General features: G+C 35.7%; 1 protein-coding gene across 3 annotated transcripts in view; it reads left to right on the forward strand.

Annotated features, from left to right (window-relative positions):
* Positions 1–9,733, forward strand: part of DEPDC1B (DEP domain containing 1B) — a 19,789-nt gene extending 10,056 nt beyond the window's left edge. For all 3 annotated transcript variants that reach the window (XM_017743958.1, XM_017743951.1, XM_017743963.1), the window contains 6 exons: positions 532–579; positions 1,041–1,181; positions 4,296–4,462; positions 5,961–6,137; positions 7,186–7,371; positions 7,669–9,733. In XM_017743958.1, the coding sequence (XP_017599447.1) occupies positions 532–579; positions 1,041–1,181; positions 4,296–4,462; positions 5,961–6,137; positions 7,186–7,371; positions 7,669–7,830 (881 nt within the window). In that variant the 3' untranslated portion in view covers positions 7,831–9,733. The remainder of the gene's footprint in view (positions 1–531; positions 580–1,040; positions 1,182–4,295; positions 4,463–5,960; positions 6,138–7,185; positions 7,372–7,668) is intronic.
* Positions 9,734–15,129: the final 5,396 nt, after the last annotated feature.

The following is a 15,129-nucleotide window of genomic DNA, read 5'->3' on the forward strand; positions in this document are numbered from 1 at the left end:
GTAGGGAAATTAAATATGATACTGAAACCTGGTTTGGTTGTGAATGAAACTGCCTTCAGAGCATGTCTGTGTTCATTTTAAAGGCAGTTGGATCATCTCAAAATATTAACTTCCTCCTTGCAGAAATGACAAAACAGAATATATTAGTACTTTTCATCATCTTTGGTACAAAGTAAGCACTTCACTGTATAGCACTGGTGAAGGGTGTATCTTGAACTAGGTCGGTCTGATTTTTTTTTTTTTTTTTTTTTTTAGTAGGTTTAAGATTTGTGATGTGACCTGTTTTGCTGATAGAGCTGCAAGGGCAGAATGCATAACTGCTTTATAGTACTGGAGGTGCTATCTGTATATCTATACTGAAGTATAGATGTAATTCAAGCTAGATACTACATTCAGGTATAGACTGCCTCTGGAATCAGTTGATTTACTACACAGGAGGAACACACTAAAGTGTTTTTAGCTTTGCTTTTGTCTAACGGTTGAATATTTTTTTTTTTTTCTCCTTTTAATTTCTGTTTCTACCCTGTGCAGAAGAACTACCTCACTGGATATTATCTGCAATGAAATGTCTAGCAAATTGTAAGTAAATTCAGAAGGGGAAGAAAGATCCCACAAACAACTCACCCCAGAAAAAATAATTTGAACTGATTGTGTCTTCACCACTTTATTAAATCCTGTTTATATTCACCTTCAGTGTTTTTATGATGATTTTCTAAAACAAAGTTGGAAAAGACCTGTCAGCATGTATTTTCCTTCCTGTGCAGCTTATTTAAATGCAATATATGAAGGTTTAACTATTCTATTAATGTTTTGCCTCTACTATGTATCTTCACTAGACCTATTGGGAATAGATCAGTCCAGTAGTAGATTAATAAAATTTCACTTATTTTGAAGAATGAATCCTTTTTGTTAAAATTTTTTTTTCCTCTAATGATCCATTTTAATGGGCTGGATTAGAAAATACTGATCTGCTTGGTGGCTGAAAATCAATGTTCTCTTTCTCTTTTTTTGGTCCGTTTTGTTTTGTTTGTTCTTTGTAGGGCCCAGCTGCTCAGATCTGAAGCAGCCTACGTACTCAGGGTTTGAAAGAGATGTCTTCAAAACTATAGTGGACTACTTTGGCCAGATGAAAGAGCCTCTTCTCCCATTTCATTTTTTTGATATTTTTGTTAGTGTGTTAGGTGAGTAGTTTGGGATGGGATGAAAAAATATTCTTTAGAGTTAATTTCCTGGAGTTATTTTACCTTACTTAAATACTATCACATCTGAATTCTTTAGGACCTGTCCTTTCCATTCTACAAAGAAAATAGTTTAATATTTAAACTTATTTCATATCACACAGTGGTTTTATTTTTGTATCTTTTTGATCACATTAGTTCAAAAGTCTTCCATTGCTTGTCTTTATAATATTAAAGGCCTCTCTTCATTACTCAGCATCTAACAGATGGATTTTAACAGATTTTTCTTTTTTTACAAATGCTTAAATGTCTTAAAAACTCTCATAAACTTTTAGAAATTGCTTGACTGAAGTCTAGATTAGAAAGGATTAGGGAATAAGCACTGTTTTTAACCCTGGGAATATGACATTTAAAGGGAATTGAAATGCTTTGTTGCTTAAATTTAGAAATGACATTAACTAATGTAGTGCTTTAAAGAAGCAATGGTTTAGTTATTAACTATAACTTTTCAGAGGTTCCCACTATATTAAAATCAACAATTCTGGCCCTATAGGTGGCTTACTGAAAGACAGTAAATAGGAAAATATTTGATTACATTTTACGTAATTTCAAAAAGAACGATTAAGTTGAAAAGTAAGCATACTTTTGTAGCATCCTAGTTTTTTGACCTTCTTTCTGTGTGAACAACACTGTTTTCAGTAAACTATTGAGATGAGAAAGGAATCCAAAATAACACTTCTGTTTCCGGAATTTAATATTTTTGTCCTTTGTGTGTTGTCAATCTTGCTTCATAACCAATATGTTCCTTTTCTGACTTTTTCTTAGACAACTCTTGTTGATATCTTTAAAACTTATTCCTCTGCTTTCATACTCTATTTCTGTTTGCTTTTCCAGTGTTTTTCACGTCTTTCAGGTTTTACTAATTTTATTTCACAGTATTTCCTAAATGTAAAATCAGAAGAAAGATTTAATGCCAGCGTGTACGAAATCACATGAAAATCAATGAAAATTGTGCAATGTTTCAAGAAGTCAAGCATTAGTTTTGTGGTGTCTTTAAAAAAAATGCAATGTTGATATGGAATCAGTCCTTACTCTTCTAAACAGATGCTTTAAATATGCTTGCCAAATCTTCCTTTGAAGTTAGAAAAAGCTTTACTATGAAAATTAACTTCAGTGCTTTATCCCTCTCCTTGGAATACTGTCTCTTTTGACTGCCTTACTTACTACCCCACACTTCTTTTTCGATAAGAAAGAGTTTATACTTTTTACACTGTGGTGTTGACCAAAATGGTGGATGAGGGGATAGCAGTGGATACTGTTTATGTTGCAAGTAGTACAACACTGTCTTCCATTGCATCCTTATAGGAAACCTGAGGAAGTACAGGTTGGGTAAGTGGGTAGTGAGGTAAACTCAGAAATCAGTGCAATTGCTGGGCTCAGAGGTTTGTGGTTTGTGGCACAAAGTCTGGCTGGATGTCAGTCAGTGGGGGGCAGCCCAGGGCTGGTAGTGTGGCCAGTAATGATTAACACTTCATTAATGACCAGGATGGTGGCACATTCTGTCCTAAACAAGGGCATAGTGTCCTAAACAAGCATGCAGATAATTCAAAATAGGGAAGATGCAGAGTGACCTTGACTGGCTGCAGAAATAGGTAAAATTGGAATCTTATAAATTCAGAAAAGGGGAAATATCAAGTCCTCTCCTGGGGAGGAATAACCTCATGCACCTGTAAATGCTGTTGGTGACTGATTTGAAAGCAACTTTGCTGAGAAGGACTTGGAAGCCCTGGTGGGCGCTAATGTGACCATGAGCCATGAGTGTGTCCTTGAGGCAAAGAATAACAGCAGCATCTATAACTGCATAAAGCGCATTGCTGGTAGGTCAAGAGATGTTTCCTCACCACTAGTCAGCGAGTCCAGTGAAACAAATCAAAATTACTAAAGTCTTGGAACATGTGTCATATGGGAAGAGACTGGAGAGGAGAAGGCTCAGGGGGAATCGAAGTAGTCTGTATAAATGATTGGTATGGGTGGAGTAAAGAAGAAGGAGCCAGACTTCTGTTGTTGGTACCCAATGGCAGGGCAAGAGGCAATGAGCAGGAACAGAAGTACAGGAAACCTCCTTTTGTAAAGGGGAATAGCATTCTAATTGGAAGGTGATCAAACAGTGGAAGTAGTTGACCAGAGAGGCTGGGGGAGGTCTGTCTTTGGAGCTATTCAAAACTTGACAGGACATAGTCCTGGGCGTCTTCCTGTAGATGAACCTGCTTTGAGCTTGTGAAGAGGTCTATATAATCTCCAGAGTTCTCTTCCAACTTCTATAGTCCTCTGGGAAAAAAAAAAAGTCTCTGTTTTCTTCCTTGTTCCTTTTCTAACAGAAATTACTGCTAGATTTCAGTCATGCAGATATTTTGTTTCCTGACTTTTGTTCTGATACTCGTGCTGTTTAGAAAAAATCATAATAGATGCTTCCTTAGCTGAGCCTTATAAGCCTAAAATAAGATGATATTTTGATGATGAGACCTTCCTATAGGTGCCTAAGCTACTATCACATTCTGCTGTGCCTGTCCAGTCTTCAAATATCTCTGTCTGCTGGAGTGTTTTCTCAAGAGTCTGTAAGCAGAGTTAGGCATAGATTTAATGTCTGTAGGTGTGAGTGACATGTTAGTATTGTCATAGCCACCACTGATGCATAAGCACACTTTCTTTCCTTCTGATTGTTGCTACAGACTTAACATTTTATTTAATATGTTTGCTATATCTGTGCATACCATTCAGTTGTGTTTGGTGCTGAGATAATAAAAGAGCAAAGGATGAAACAAAATGTTGTAATTTTTCGTGTACTCTAATATCTAGAGTTGTTGGTTATGGCTATCAATATCTTCCAGTGCATCAGAAGAAAATCTGCTAAAACTTAAACAAGCCACCCAGACCTAGTAGTCCAGTTCTAGGGATATCTTTCTAGTCTCTTTGGGGAGTAGAGTTCTAAGGCAATCTTGAGTGAGTAAGAAGGGAATTTTGGGACTTAGATTTAGAAATATTATGTTATTATGTTAAATGTTATGGAAATATATAATTGAGAAATGTTGCCCAACCTTCTGATCTCCTATAAACCAGGACTGCTGCAAAAACCCAGCAAGGCTGTAGAAGCTCTTCAGATATCTTGTCTCCTGCTGCCACCAGAAAATAGGAAAAGACTACAGCTGTTGGTGAGAATGATGGCAAGAATTAGCCTGAACCAGGATTTGCCACCTCTTTCTGAATCAGTGAGGACCAGAACTTTGGTACGTGTAAGTGTAAGGTAAAAGGTCCAGACAGGCTTTTGGAGTAGCACAGGTTAACAATTCTTACTGGAGAGTATGAACAAAATGCAGTTTGCTTATTTAAGGAACTGGTTTGTCTATCCCAGCTATGTGGAAATCTAATCTGAATTTGAATAAAGTGGGATTTCATGGTAATTTGTGAGCACACAAAGAACTTGCCAGAATTTAGAGGTTTCCTTATCTTTCAAAGTTAAATCACCACTGATTTCACTATTGAGTAGGAAAAAACCATAAACAAGCAACCCCCCCCAAACAGCAAAATCAACAACAACAAAAAGTAGATGAGGTCTCTGGTGTTCTTTATCACTGCAGACAGTGTAAATGAAAAAGACTGCCTGTTTCAGTCATAGCTAGAAATACAGAGCTGCATGTTCTGATTTACCTGTTTTCAGCCATTCAAAAAAATTAAAATCCCAACCATTTACTTAAGTAGTTATTTTTTCTCATCACACACAGAGGTCTCTTAAAATAAGCTCTAGTTTTTGCTAATGCTTTTTCTGTAGGACCATATGTAGATATATCACTGATGCTTGCAACACCACCTTATTACAAAGTTATTAGGCATAACTTAACAATTCCAACTAGCTAAGAACATGTTGTTTTTTTTTTTTTTTTTTTGGTTAATTTTAAAGTCTTTGAAAATTAAGTGCAATGGGAAATTAAGCTGCAGAGCCATTCTGTAAAAATCATATACTAGCATGCACAAATCTAAATTTGCTCCACAGCAATTAAGTTTTTAGTTAACTCTGAATAGCATTTGATTAAAATAATTAAATTTTTTACTTCACAGTTTATAATTTAATTAACTGTAAATGGTCTTTTGTTAAAATAATTGTTGTAATTGAAATGTTGTTTTTAGAAGTGAATACTTACAGTCCGAGTATTTTGTACTAAGTCTTAATTCAGCAATGTAGTCTATGGTATGTGACAGAAACCTTTATTGCCTTCTGTGCTTTTAATGTTACAAGTGACTGGTGCACAGACAGAAACTCTTGTAACTGAGTGCTTGAGCACAAGACTACCTGAAGTGAACTGGACCTGAAACTTGATTTGATGATTTCAGAATAGTGAATTAAGTTTTCCCTCTGGTGCTTAATTTCTACTATATTTCCGTGTTATTTTAAAAAATCTCTAAATACATATATGCCCTCTTTAAATAGCCTTGTGAAGTGGCTTTTTGACAAAGTCTTGAGAATAAAATGGAGTTCATCCATTCTATATCTAAAGTCAGGATTAGATTATCTGTATAACGCAGGAGCAATCTTCAGTGCACTCACATAATGTCACTGTACATAATGTATTTTTTAAAAATATTGATATGTTCGAAGTACAATAAGTATTGTGATGTTAAAGTATTTGTTCTAAAAGATCACTTTTTGAATGCAGCCCGATTCTCTACTCATCACTCCCAAACAGAAAGATTACATGATAATGATGTTTTGTTTTTTTTTTTCCTCAGATAGTTCAGGCATTTTCCCGTTGTATTCTCTGCTCAAAGGATGAAATAGACTTGGATGAACTTCTTGCTGCTAAACTAGTATCTTTTCTCATGGACAATTATCAGGAGATCTTAAGTGTTCCTTCTGCTTTAAAGTCTTCCATAGAGGATCATGTTGTACATCTTCAGAGAGTCCAAGTAAGTATGAAGTGAAAAAGCCACTTATATTTGTATGTTTCTAGATTGAATTTATCCTTTTTTCTCTGAAGATCAACAATTCAAAGTCAAGAAAGACTTTGTTCTGTTTTTAGCTTTTGAAGAGTGAATTAATTTTGACTACTGATATTCAACCATAACTCTATGTTGAAATGAAACTAAACAGATCTTGAATTTATTTAGAGACAAGATCTCTAAAATATGTTTTCCTGTTTGTCAGCACTATCTTCCCATGGAATGGGCAAACTACGTTTAAGGTAGTGAAGAAAACTGAATGATTATAAAGTGTTTCCATTAATGTTCTGATATGGATGCTAAAAAAGCTAGCAGAGAAATTTTCCTGCTTGGCTCTTATGAAAGTCTTCATTCTCATACAAACTAGCTGAGAAATGGTTTGCTATTGAGTAAATCAAGACTTTATCTCACAGGTGCAGACTAGTTATGCACAGCTTTGTTATGGTACACTGAAGAAAATATTTTGAAATAGGTGTCACACTGTTCAGCCAATCACTCTGGGAGGTGGATCGTCAAGCACCCAATTATGTTATGCCACTCTTGCAAATCAAGTTATATAAATGAGGTGGTAATTAATTAAATAATTCCATTCTATTTATCCTGGACTTGAATTCTGTGTCATTCTTCGCTCCGTCCCTGCGGACAACAGCGACATTCTGAGGTTTTTTTTTTTTCTTTAGAACCATCCTTACCTGCTCAGTTTTTTCATATTTCTGTTCCCTGATACCAAATTTTGGTTTTGTTCAAAGCTGATTTTTAGTTCTTTTGTCTTTATTTTCTACTGGAAAAATAACTTTAAACTTATTTCAAGAGCTGAACAGGCTTCCTTTGTGTCATGTTTTTTCACTTACTGTAACTCACTCAATTAGTGCTGGAGATGATAGAAAGTACAGTTTAGGGTCTCTAGTCAATATTTCGTCTACTTAATGTCTTAGGGTGGTCAATTGATTAAGCCAGTTTATGCAAGTTTTTTGCAGAAAACATATCTGCTCTTTTTTTTTACCTATTTCTTCAGATAAAATACGCAGGGGCTGATAGTGATGCAACACTTCCTCCTCCATCATTTTGTCACCAAATCAGTACAGATGAATTTGAATACCAAAGGGCAACTGGCTCTCAAGAACCACTGGCAGCTTTGTTGGAAGAAATAGTAATGAATAAAGAAATATCTGTGAAAGATAAAAAGAAGAAGCTCAAGAAAGTAAATAAAAATTTCTCCACAGTTTCTAATTTCAACATTAAAAGATTTATCAAGTCTTAGACATGTATTCTAGAGAAATACTGGAATTTAAAATAGTGGCTACAATTGGGGATTTCAAGATTTATAATTTAGAGTAAGGGTGAATCAACCCAAATCAGAAATATTGCCTTATCTTGTATATAGAGGCATAGAAAGTCCATCAGAGAAACTTCCCTGCTCCACAAGTGAAAACTACACTTTAATAGTTATTGTACACTTTTGAACAAATTCTTAATTTGAATTAATGTACTTTTCTAGTTTCAGAAATCTTACCCTGAAGTCTACAGAGTACGATTTCCTACCCCTGAAACTGAAGCAATGCTATTTCCTGAAAAAACTAAACAGAAACCACCAATACTGATGTGGGCCTTAAAAAAGCCTTTTCAACCATTTCACAGAACCAGAAGCTTTCGGATGTAAATGGTTTGAAATATATCAACAAACGAACTGTGACTGCATCTTGTCAATGATCTCATGCAAAAGGAGCCTGAGCACCATGTGGTTACTCAAAAAAACTACTGGGGATACTGCTAAGATCATAGAAAATGTTGAAAGAAGAGGAGAGTATTGAGGTGGTAGAAATGTGAACCATTATCAGTATTTTTGTAAAGCATTATTTTTTTAAATGTCTGTTACTTTAAAACAAGCACCAAAAAATGGTAACAAAAAAACTCTAAACAAACAAACCCACCATACACTCAAGGGGATTATTCTGTATGTGGGTGATAAGGTACACTTGCTGTGGTTTGGTTTGACTATCATTTTAAGGTCTAAATGTATTTGTATGTAATGTATTCTTTGCAACTAGTCAACAGCTTTTTTTTTTCCCTCCCCGAAAATGAGTGTCTTGCATAAACTAGGCTGTATTTGTGCACATACACTGTGAAGAATTAACTTGCTGTACATGCTTGACTAAGTATGAAACACTGGCTTTTGCTTTGCTTTTTGTGAGAGGCTGCAATATTAAAGGTTAATGATGCAACCAATCGGCTGTTTGCAAAAGATGCAGGTGCTTTGCTGAGGCCAGGTTTGCACCCCTCAGCCACAGGAGAAGGGGAGAGTTTTTGGGTGTGTGGTTATGAAACCTCTGATCTGCATAACAAACAGCCCAGGTGCAGAGGGGATGAGCATCCATCAGTGGATGACAGTGACAAACCCACCTTTGTGTAGCAACAAGCTGGGGTTTGGAACAGATAAGGGAAAACAGATAAGAAGCAGATCCTGCAAAATGGGATACTGCTTTTTATCACGCCAATTTCCTCCCTTACACAACTGGCTCAGGTGTAAAACTCTCCCCTATCCTGAGATACAGGGACATTCAACACGGCCTGAGGGTATTCATCCATTCTGTTAAGGCAGAACTGGCTCAATTATGCTGGCATGACAAACAGGGGTCATGTCTTTGCCCCCAGACTCATTTCTTGGGCCTTCTGCCAGAGGACTGCACATGATCCACAGTGTTATGAGGAGAACTACCTGGGCATTCCCACCTGAAAATATTGAACCCATTGAACTTTGGATTTCAGGGACTTCCCTTACCCCTGAGGGATCAAAACTGTAACCATCACTTCGACCATGGGACATCTAAATTGCAATGATCAGATCTCATATGGTGGTGCTATCTTTCCTCTTCACTATCTGCTCTTATCCTTTCTTTTCATCATATATTTTTACAAGTGTAATAATTATACTTTTATATTGCTATATTTCTATAGATAATAACCAAATCTGCTATGTTCTTCCTTTCCATTTTAATCAAATTATTCCAAAATCAACCTGTTGTCTGTCTGTCTGTCTATCTATCTATCTTTCTGTTTATAAAAACCCCACCATTCATTCAGTGTTGTTTCATGCTAGTCTGCCCTGAGGGATCTATTAACAAGAACTTCAGTTAACCTGCCTCAGGGGCAGGTTGTAACATTGCTGACCCTGACATAGCAGATTTATTTTTGAAAACTAATTCTCAATTTTCTGATACATATGGTGCATTATAGCTTGAGTGAACTTCTGTTGAAATTCCATTAACTTTATGTAGTCCTGACCCATTCTGATATGCAACCCAGCCTTTTTCCCCTATGCTCTTACTGCATATTGCTGTACAAAGGTGGGTGCTTGACAATAGAATATACTTTATCAGAAAAATTTAGTCTTGAGCTTCCTCTAAAAATGGAATTCAGTTGTTGAAGTGACATTGTAGTGTACATTCTTTTATTGATTAGTTTTGCATCGTGAAATCTAGTGTACTTATAACCTGACTGTACATATTACATAGTTGATTCTGAGAGCACTTTTTTAGCTATTAAAGCATTGCCATTTTCCTGTATGTACCTGGAGTTGTGATTTCATGCTATCCATTAGAGATTTGAAGAAACAGCATTTCATATTATATTGAATGTCAGAGTAGTCTATGCCAGAGAGAAGACAGCTGACATCTCAACAAATTTCTGAGATTTTAGTAGAAAATGTAGTGCAATATTGACAGCATTTTTCCCTTGCTAGCTTCTTAACCAGTCAATAAGTTTCACGATGTATGTTACAAGGTAGTTGTTTTAATAGATTAGATTATTTCTTGGGCAGTGTGACATTGAGCAGTACATGTTTTCATGATTGTTCTCACAAGAACAATCACAAAAGATACTTGGACTTCATATCAATAATCTTTTTCTTAAGCAAATTTGATACAGAAAGGTGCACTTTTCAAATATTAAGGAAATATTAAAATTACTTTTAAAAATGGTCTTGAGGCCATTTCTAACCTTTTGTGCTAGGTCTTCAAGGGTGAGAAAATATTTCAGATGTGCCATAGTATTTTGTGTATGTTTGCATGCTGTCAGACTTTGACTATAACTAGACTACTTACATATATTTTGCTACTTCACTAATCCATGAAGTATAATAATGAGTAAGGCTGGTGGGAAGCAAGTCTTGCATAAAAGTGGAAGCCCATCCCAAGTGATCTGCCATCACTTCCTAAATTGCAGAGAAGTTGAAGGCAATCTATCTACCTTTTGAAATAATCTTACTGTCTGCCAATAAGGCTTCTACTGTCCTGTTGAATTTTTGCCTATTGTTACTTTTAAAAAATAGGTAGCCTTCCTGAGTCTATTTTAAACAACAATTAGAGTTTACTAATTAGTTTTCAGGATGAGAGGTTGAAGATATGCCATATGTTTCTATGAATCAATCGTTCTTCTTTTTCAAAGATTTAGTTCTGTGACTGTGGTAAAAACAAGCCAAAAAAGTCCATTTGCTCTTAGTTCCCAAAGCTGTGAAAAATACAAAATATCTTTGAAAACCTTGGAGGGACTGTAGGGAGGGAATTTTATTTGAGACCATAATCTCACAGACTGAATTTTAACCATGCTCCTGTCTTGGGAGATACTTAGAAAAGCTTATCTCAATAATAGGAGGTATGTGAGTATGGCTCCTTCTTAGAGCTGAACCAAGCGCAAATACGCAAGATTAATATGGTAGGAACACAAAAATAAGGGTAGCTAGGTAAATTTGCCTATTGTTTTTGGGGTGGAGGTTAGAAAATTAAGCTTGAGAGCTAGTTCAGAGAAGACTGTAAACTTGATAAAGTATCTCAGAAAAAATAGGTTTTCTAATCCTAAACTGCAGGCAATAGAAACTTCAGGCTTGATATTAACTTTCTCAGGAATTTAAAATTTACTTCTGTGTTAAACCCCTGCGGTGTCTTGATATTGCCAAGACTGAACATCTTGGCCTCCCCTGGATTTATTTCTGTTGAACCATGAGGCCCACAAGCCAAACTTTGTTTTGTGTATCCTAGTGACTCTTATGAGGAGCCTCACTAAATGGAGGACTAGCTGACATTCTTTTAAAGCACATCAGGTGGAAGACTCAATAAAGGCAGAAGATGTTGCTGCTTTTTTGGTCTGCTTAAACCTCTGTTTGTCATCTAAGTGGAGCGTCTGGTGTAATCTTGCATGTAAGTAGGATCTAATTCTTTTTAAATTTCAATAATATTTAACTTCATAGTACTGAAACTTCCAGTGTAACGCCATTAGTTGTCATGGTAGTATTAGATTTTGTGCAAGATGTTTGAGCAGAAACATATTGTGTGGGAGGGGTTTCTCTGTGTGTGTTTTGTTTTGGGGTTGGGTTTTTTTGGTTTGTTTTTTGGGTTTTTTTAGTTGGTTGGTTGGTTTGTTTGTTTGTTTGTTTAGGGTGGGTTTTTTTTTTTTGGTTTGGGTTTTTTTTTTTTGGTGGTGTTGCTGTTGGTTTTGGTTTTTTCTTGCTATGTTTTTGCCCCCTGCAGAGCAATTTATTTTCCCTCACCCTCTACTCCACCTTGAGCATAACATCTCTCCTGACCTACTGGTTATTAGTGACACATCAGTGACACTTTCGATTCAGCACTTCCTTGAAGAGGAAGTAATGGTATTTCTCTTCCTTTCTTGAGGGGGGAGCTGAGTCTTTGCTTAACATTGCTCTTTTTCCTTACACAAACACAGCTTGTTCCAGCTCATAAATTAATATTCAGTCGTCTGAAAAACCCTTTGGTCTAGTCCTGTGCTGTTAATTGAGAAATAGCTGCCATTCTTATTTGCTAGTATGTAAGGATTATTTAATTGCTCATATTTTGTGAGAGGTCTCTTTAAATCCTGATTGATTTGCCATGATTGTGGTATCAGCTGTTTACACTCAGGACTACAGAGAATGATTGACAACTAATGTTACTGTCTGAAATTATTTTCAGATGTTACTTCACTTCATATCAGAGGAAGCTTAGGCAAAATCTGTGTGATCTTGCCTTCGTATTCTACTAAATGGAAACAGGAATTAAAGTGAAGAAGGTAATATGTTAATATAACACACTTTTAAATTTATTGTGGTGATATGCCATAGCTTTTTTTACCCTCTTTTCTAAGATGTTTTACATTGTAAGAGCATCTCTTTCTTTCACAGAGGCTGCGCGAACTCAAATAACCTGCTTTATTTCTTGATCACAATTTTTAAAGTTTCCTATTGCCTGAGAGCCTAGGATTCTAGCTCTAGATAAACTCATATGTCTTAGATTTAAAATCCATAGGCTCACAGACACAACTCTGTAGGTATATTATTACTTTGGAACTTTCAGTGTACTTTATAATAGCTGTTATGCATTAACATTAATATTTTCATAAATTCATTAGTCTTGAAACAGAAGTGTGAGGAGAGAAGCTTTTCAGAAAAAGAAAGCCTATAAAATGGGTTTTTCAGCTCTATTTCCATGTATTTACTATATGATGTTTTTTAATCAACGTCTCCTCCTGTGTTAGAGGTCAATTTTGGGGTTTGATTTTTTTTTTTCTCCAGAATCTCAGATTTTAGAATAGTTGTGCATCTAGGACATCTTCTCTTTCTGTATAAATCACATTTTAGAAGTGAATGTTGCATTCTACTGACTAAAAGGAATTGACTAATTTACTAAGTATAATGATGTAAAATTATGTGACATAAGTTCCTTTTCATGAGTTCTTGTTCGTATGCTTAATTCGCCTTTAATATTGCCAAGATAATTAAATAACAAAGAGGACAAGATTCAGTGCATGTTTAAAAGGAAGGAAGCTAATATATGTTTGTGAAATCCTTTTTAAAAGTAATTGAAAGAGGCAGGATATTTAAACAGTGTTGGTTCCAGATAGTCATTTTCAATTTCATTACCTTTTTTTGAACTTTTGGTATTTAAAGCTGAAAAAATCTCTTGATTGTCCTGACTAAGGGAGAGTAATAGCAGAACAGTTTCAAATACACCATTTTTCAGAAGGATAATTGAGAATGACCCAAATAGCCAATAGTAAATGAGTCTGATGGCAAAGCTGGGCAAAATGGGAAAATCTGATTTAGAATTCTAGTGAGAAAACCTAAAGCACAGTAGTAGAGCTAAAGTCTATTAAATACATTGTTTTAATTCTTCATAGAGAACGTACGCTTGTATGACAAACTTGCTTTCCTTAGTGATGGAGCTTACACGATTATCCTATGATGTTTTTCAGGTTTTACTGAAAATTTAATGAAGGTGGGTTATTTATATAGAAGATTTAGGTAAACTAACAATAGACTTAGCTCTTACTTGTTTTTTATGGATTCCTTGGAAGTACTGATGGTGCCAAGGATATGGCCAAATATTTTGGATACAACAGGCTCATAATAGTATTTAAGTTAGTAGCATCTGATAAAATTATTCCTGGGTAATGTCAGTAAGTGTTTAAGTGATTAAGAATGACCTAAATGTACAGATAAGGGATAAGGGATCTCATGGAGAGACGCTCTATGGGTTTTTTTTCATCAAATCAGTTGATTTTCCTATCTGTTGGTTTTCTTTGAGGATGTGAAAATAAAAATCTGTTGGCATCATTAGCTAATCTTATTGGTGTTTTCAGACTGTTCAGTAATAACAGAGGCATTAATACGTTATGAACAGTGCAAGTTGAAAATAAATTCAAACAGGCTCACTTCTAACTCAAATGTCTGACAAAAAGATATGTAGGTCATGTAAGAAATAAAGAAAAAAAGGAAGGAAAGACTGTGTTCTGGGAAATCACAAGTCTGTAAAAAGTTTCTTTTATAGTGAATAAGGCTTCCTGACATAATGCTGATGCAAAGGGGCTAATGTGGTTTTTGATAGTCTAAATTGGAGATTGTTACATAAAATCAGATGTCTCATCTCATGTGACCTCTACTTAGTACTGACTGACATTAGAGAATTGCATTTTTTGCAGCTTTTATAAAACCATAGACTATGCAAGGTATTTGGAATTATTTCCTTCAACTGAGAATTTGCATTACGTCAGTCTTTCCCATTTACCAGAAAAAAGAACAGAATCACAGAACATTTCTTGAACTCTGTCAAGCTTGTTCAGGAGCTCAGTTGATTATCTTGTGGGGTACATCAAAGTAAAGAAGTACTTGATAAGCAGCAGATTTGAGTTGGGAAGGGAGTGTAATACTCTTTGGGTAGAAGATGGAGCTGGATGTGTTTTGTGGTTTTTTTTTTTACGTTCAGGCTACTGAATGATGGAAAATGGTGAATATTAATTCTTCCTGGTGTTTTCAGAAGACCTTTCTGGTAGATATTTACTGAAACCCAAGCCATGAGCTCAAGGCATAGTGAGTAAAGTGTAAGTATAATGACTCACCATGTATAGAAAACTGGACAAAATCTCACAGTTCCTCAGTCTGCATGCTGTGGATTTTCACATGTGAGTCACACATCTGTTCAAGTTCACCAGCTTCAGTCAGTGCCTTGATATTTAGGGGGTGATGAGAAACAGTTGATTTTTCATTCCTCTCTTGATTTTTTTGGCAACTAAAGGAAACAGCATTAGTTATTTTTGTTCTTCAGTCAAACTCCAGTGTTTATGGCAAACAGGGGTCACATTTTGTGTTATTATGGCACGACTGCTTTTGGGGATAATGGAAATCATCTCTGCTCTGCCTAGTAGTCTGGACAAGGAGGGTAAGGTATGTCTCTGGTATGTTGCAGTTTCTTTGCCTGGGGTTGAGGCAGAGAGTAAGATACGTAGAAGTGTGATCTAGTGGCTGGTATGAATTATAGTTACATAGATGCTAATTTAAGGCTGTCAACTGCTACTTCTTTCCATGAATTTTTTACACTTTATAGTAGTGATTTGAAATCACTTCAAGGTTCTCTGAAAATTTAGTGGTGACTGAGAGAGAAGTTTCTGGCAATCATTCGTGAGCTTTCCTGCT

This window comes from Corvus brachyrhynchos, unplaced genomic scaffold (genome assembly GCF_000691975.1).
Source record: "Corvus brachyrhynchos isolate BGI_N302 unplaced genomic scaffold, ASM69197v1 scaffold310, whole genome shotgun sequence".
NCBI lineage: Eukaryota > Metazoa > Chordata > Aves > Passeriformes > Corvidae > Corvus > Corvus brachyrhynchos.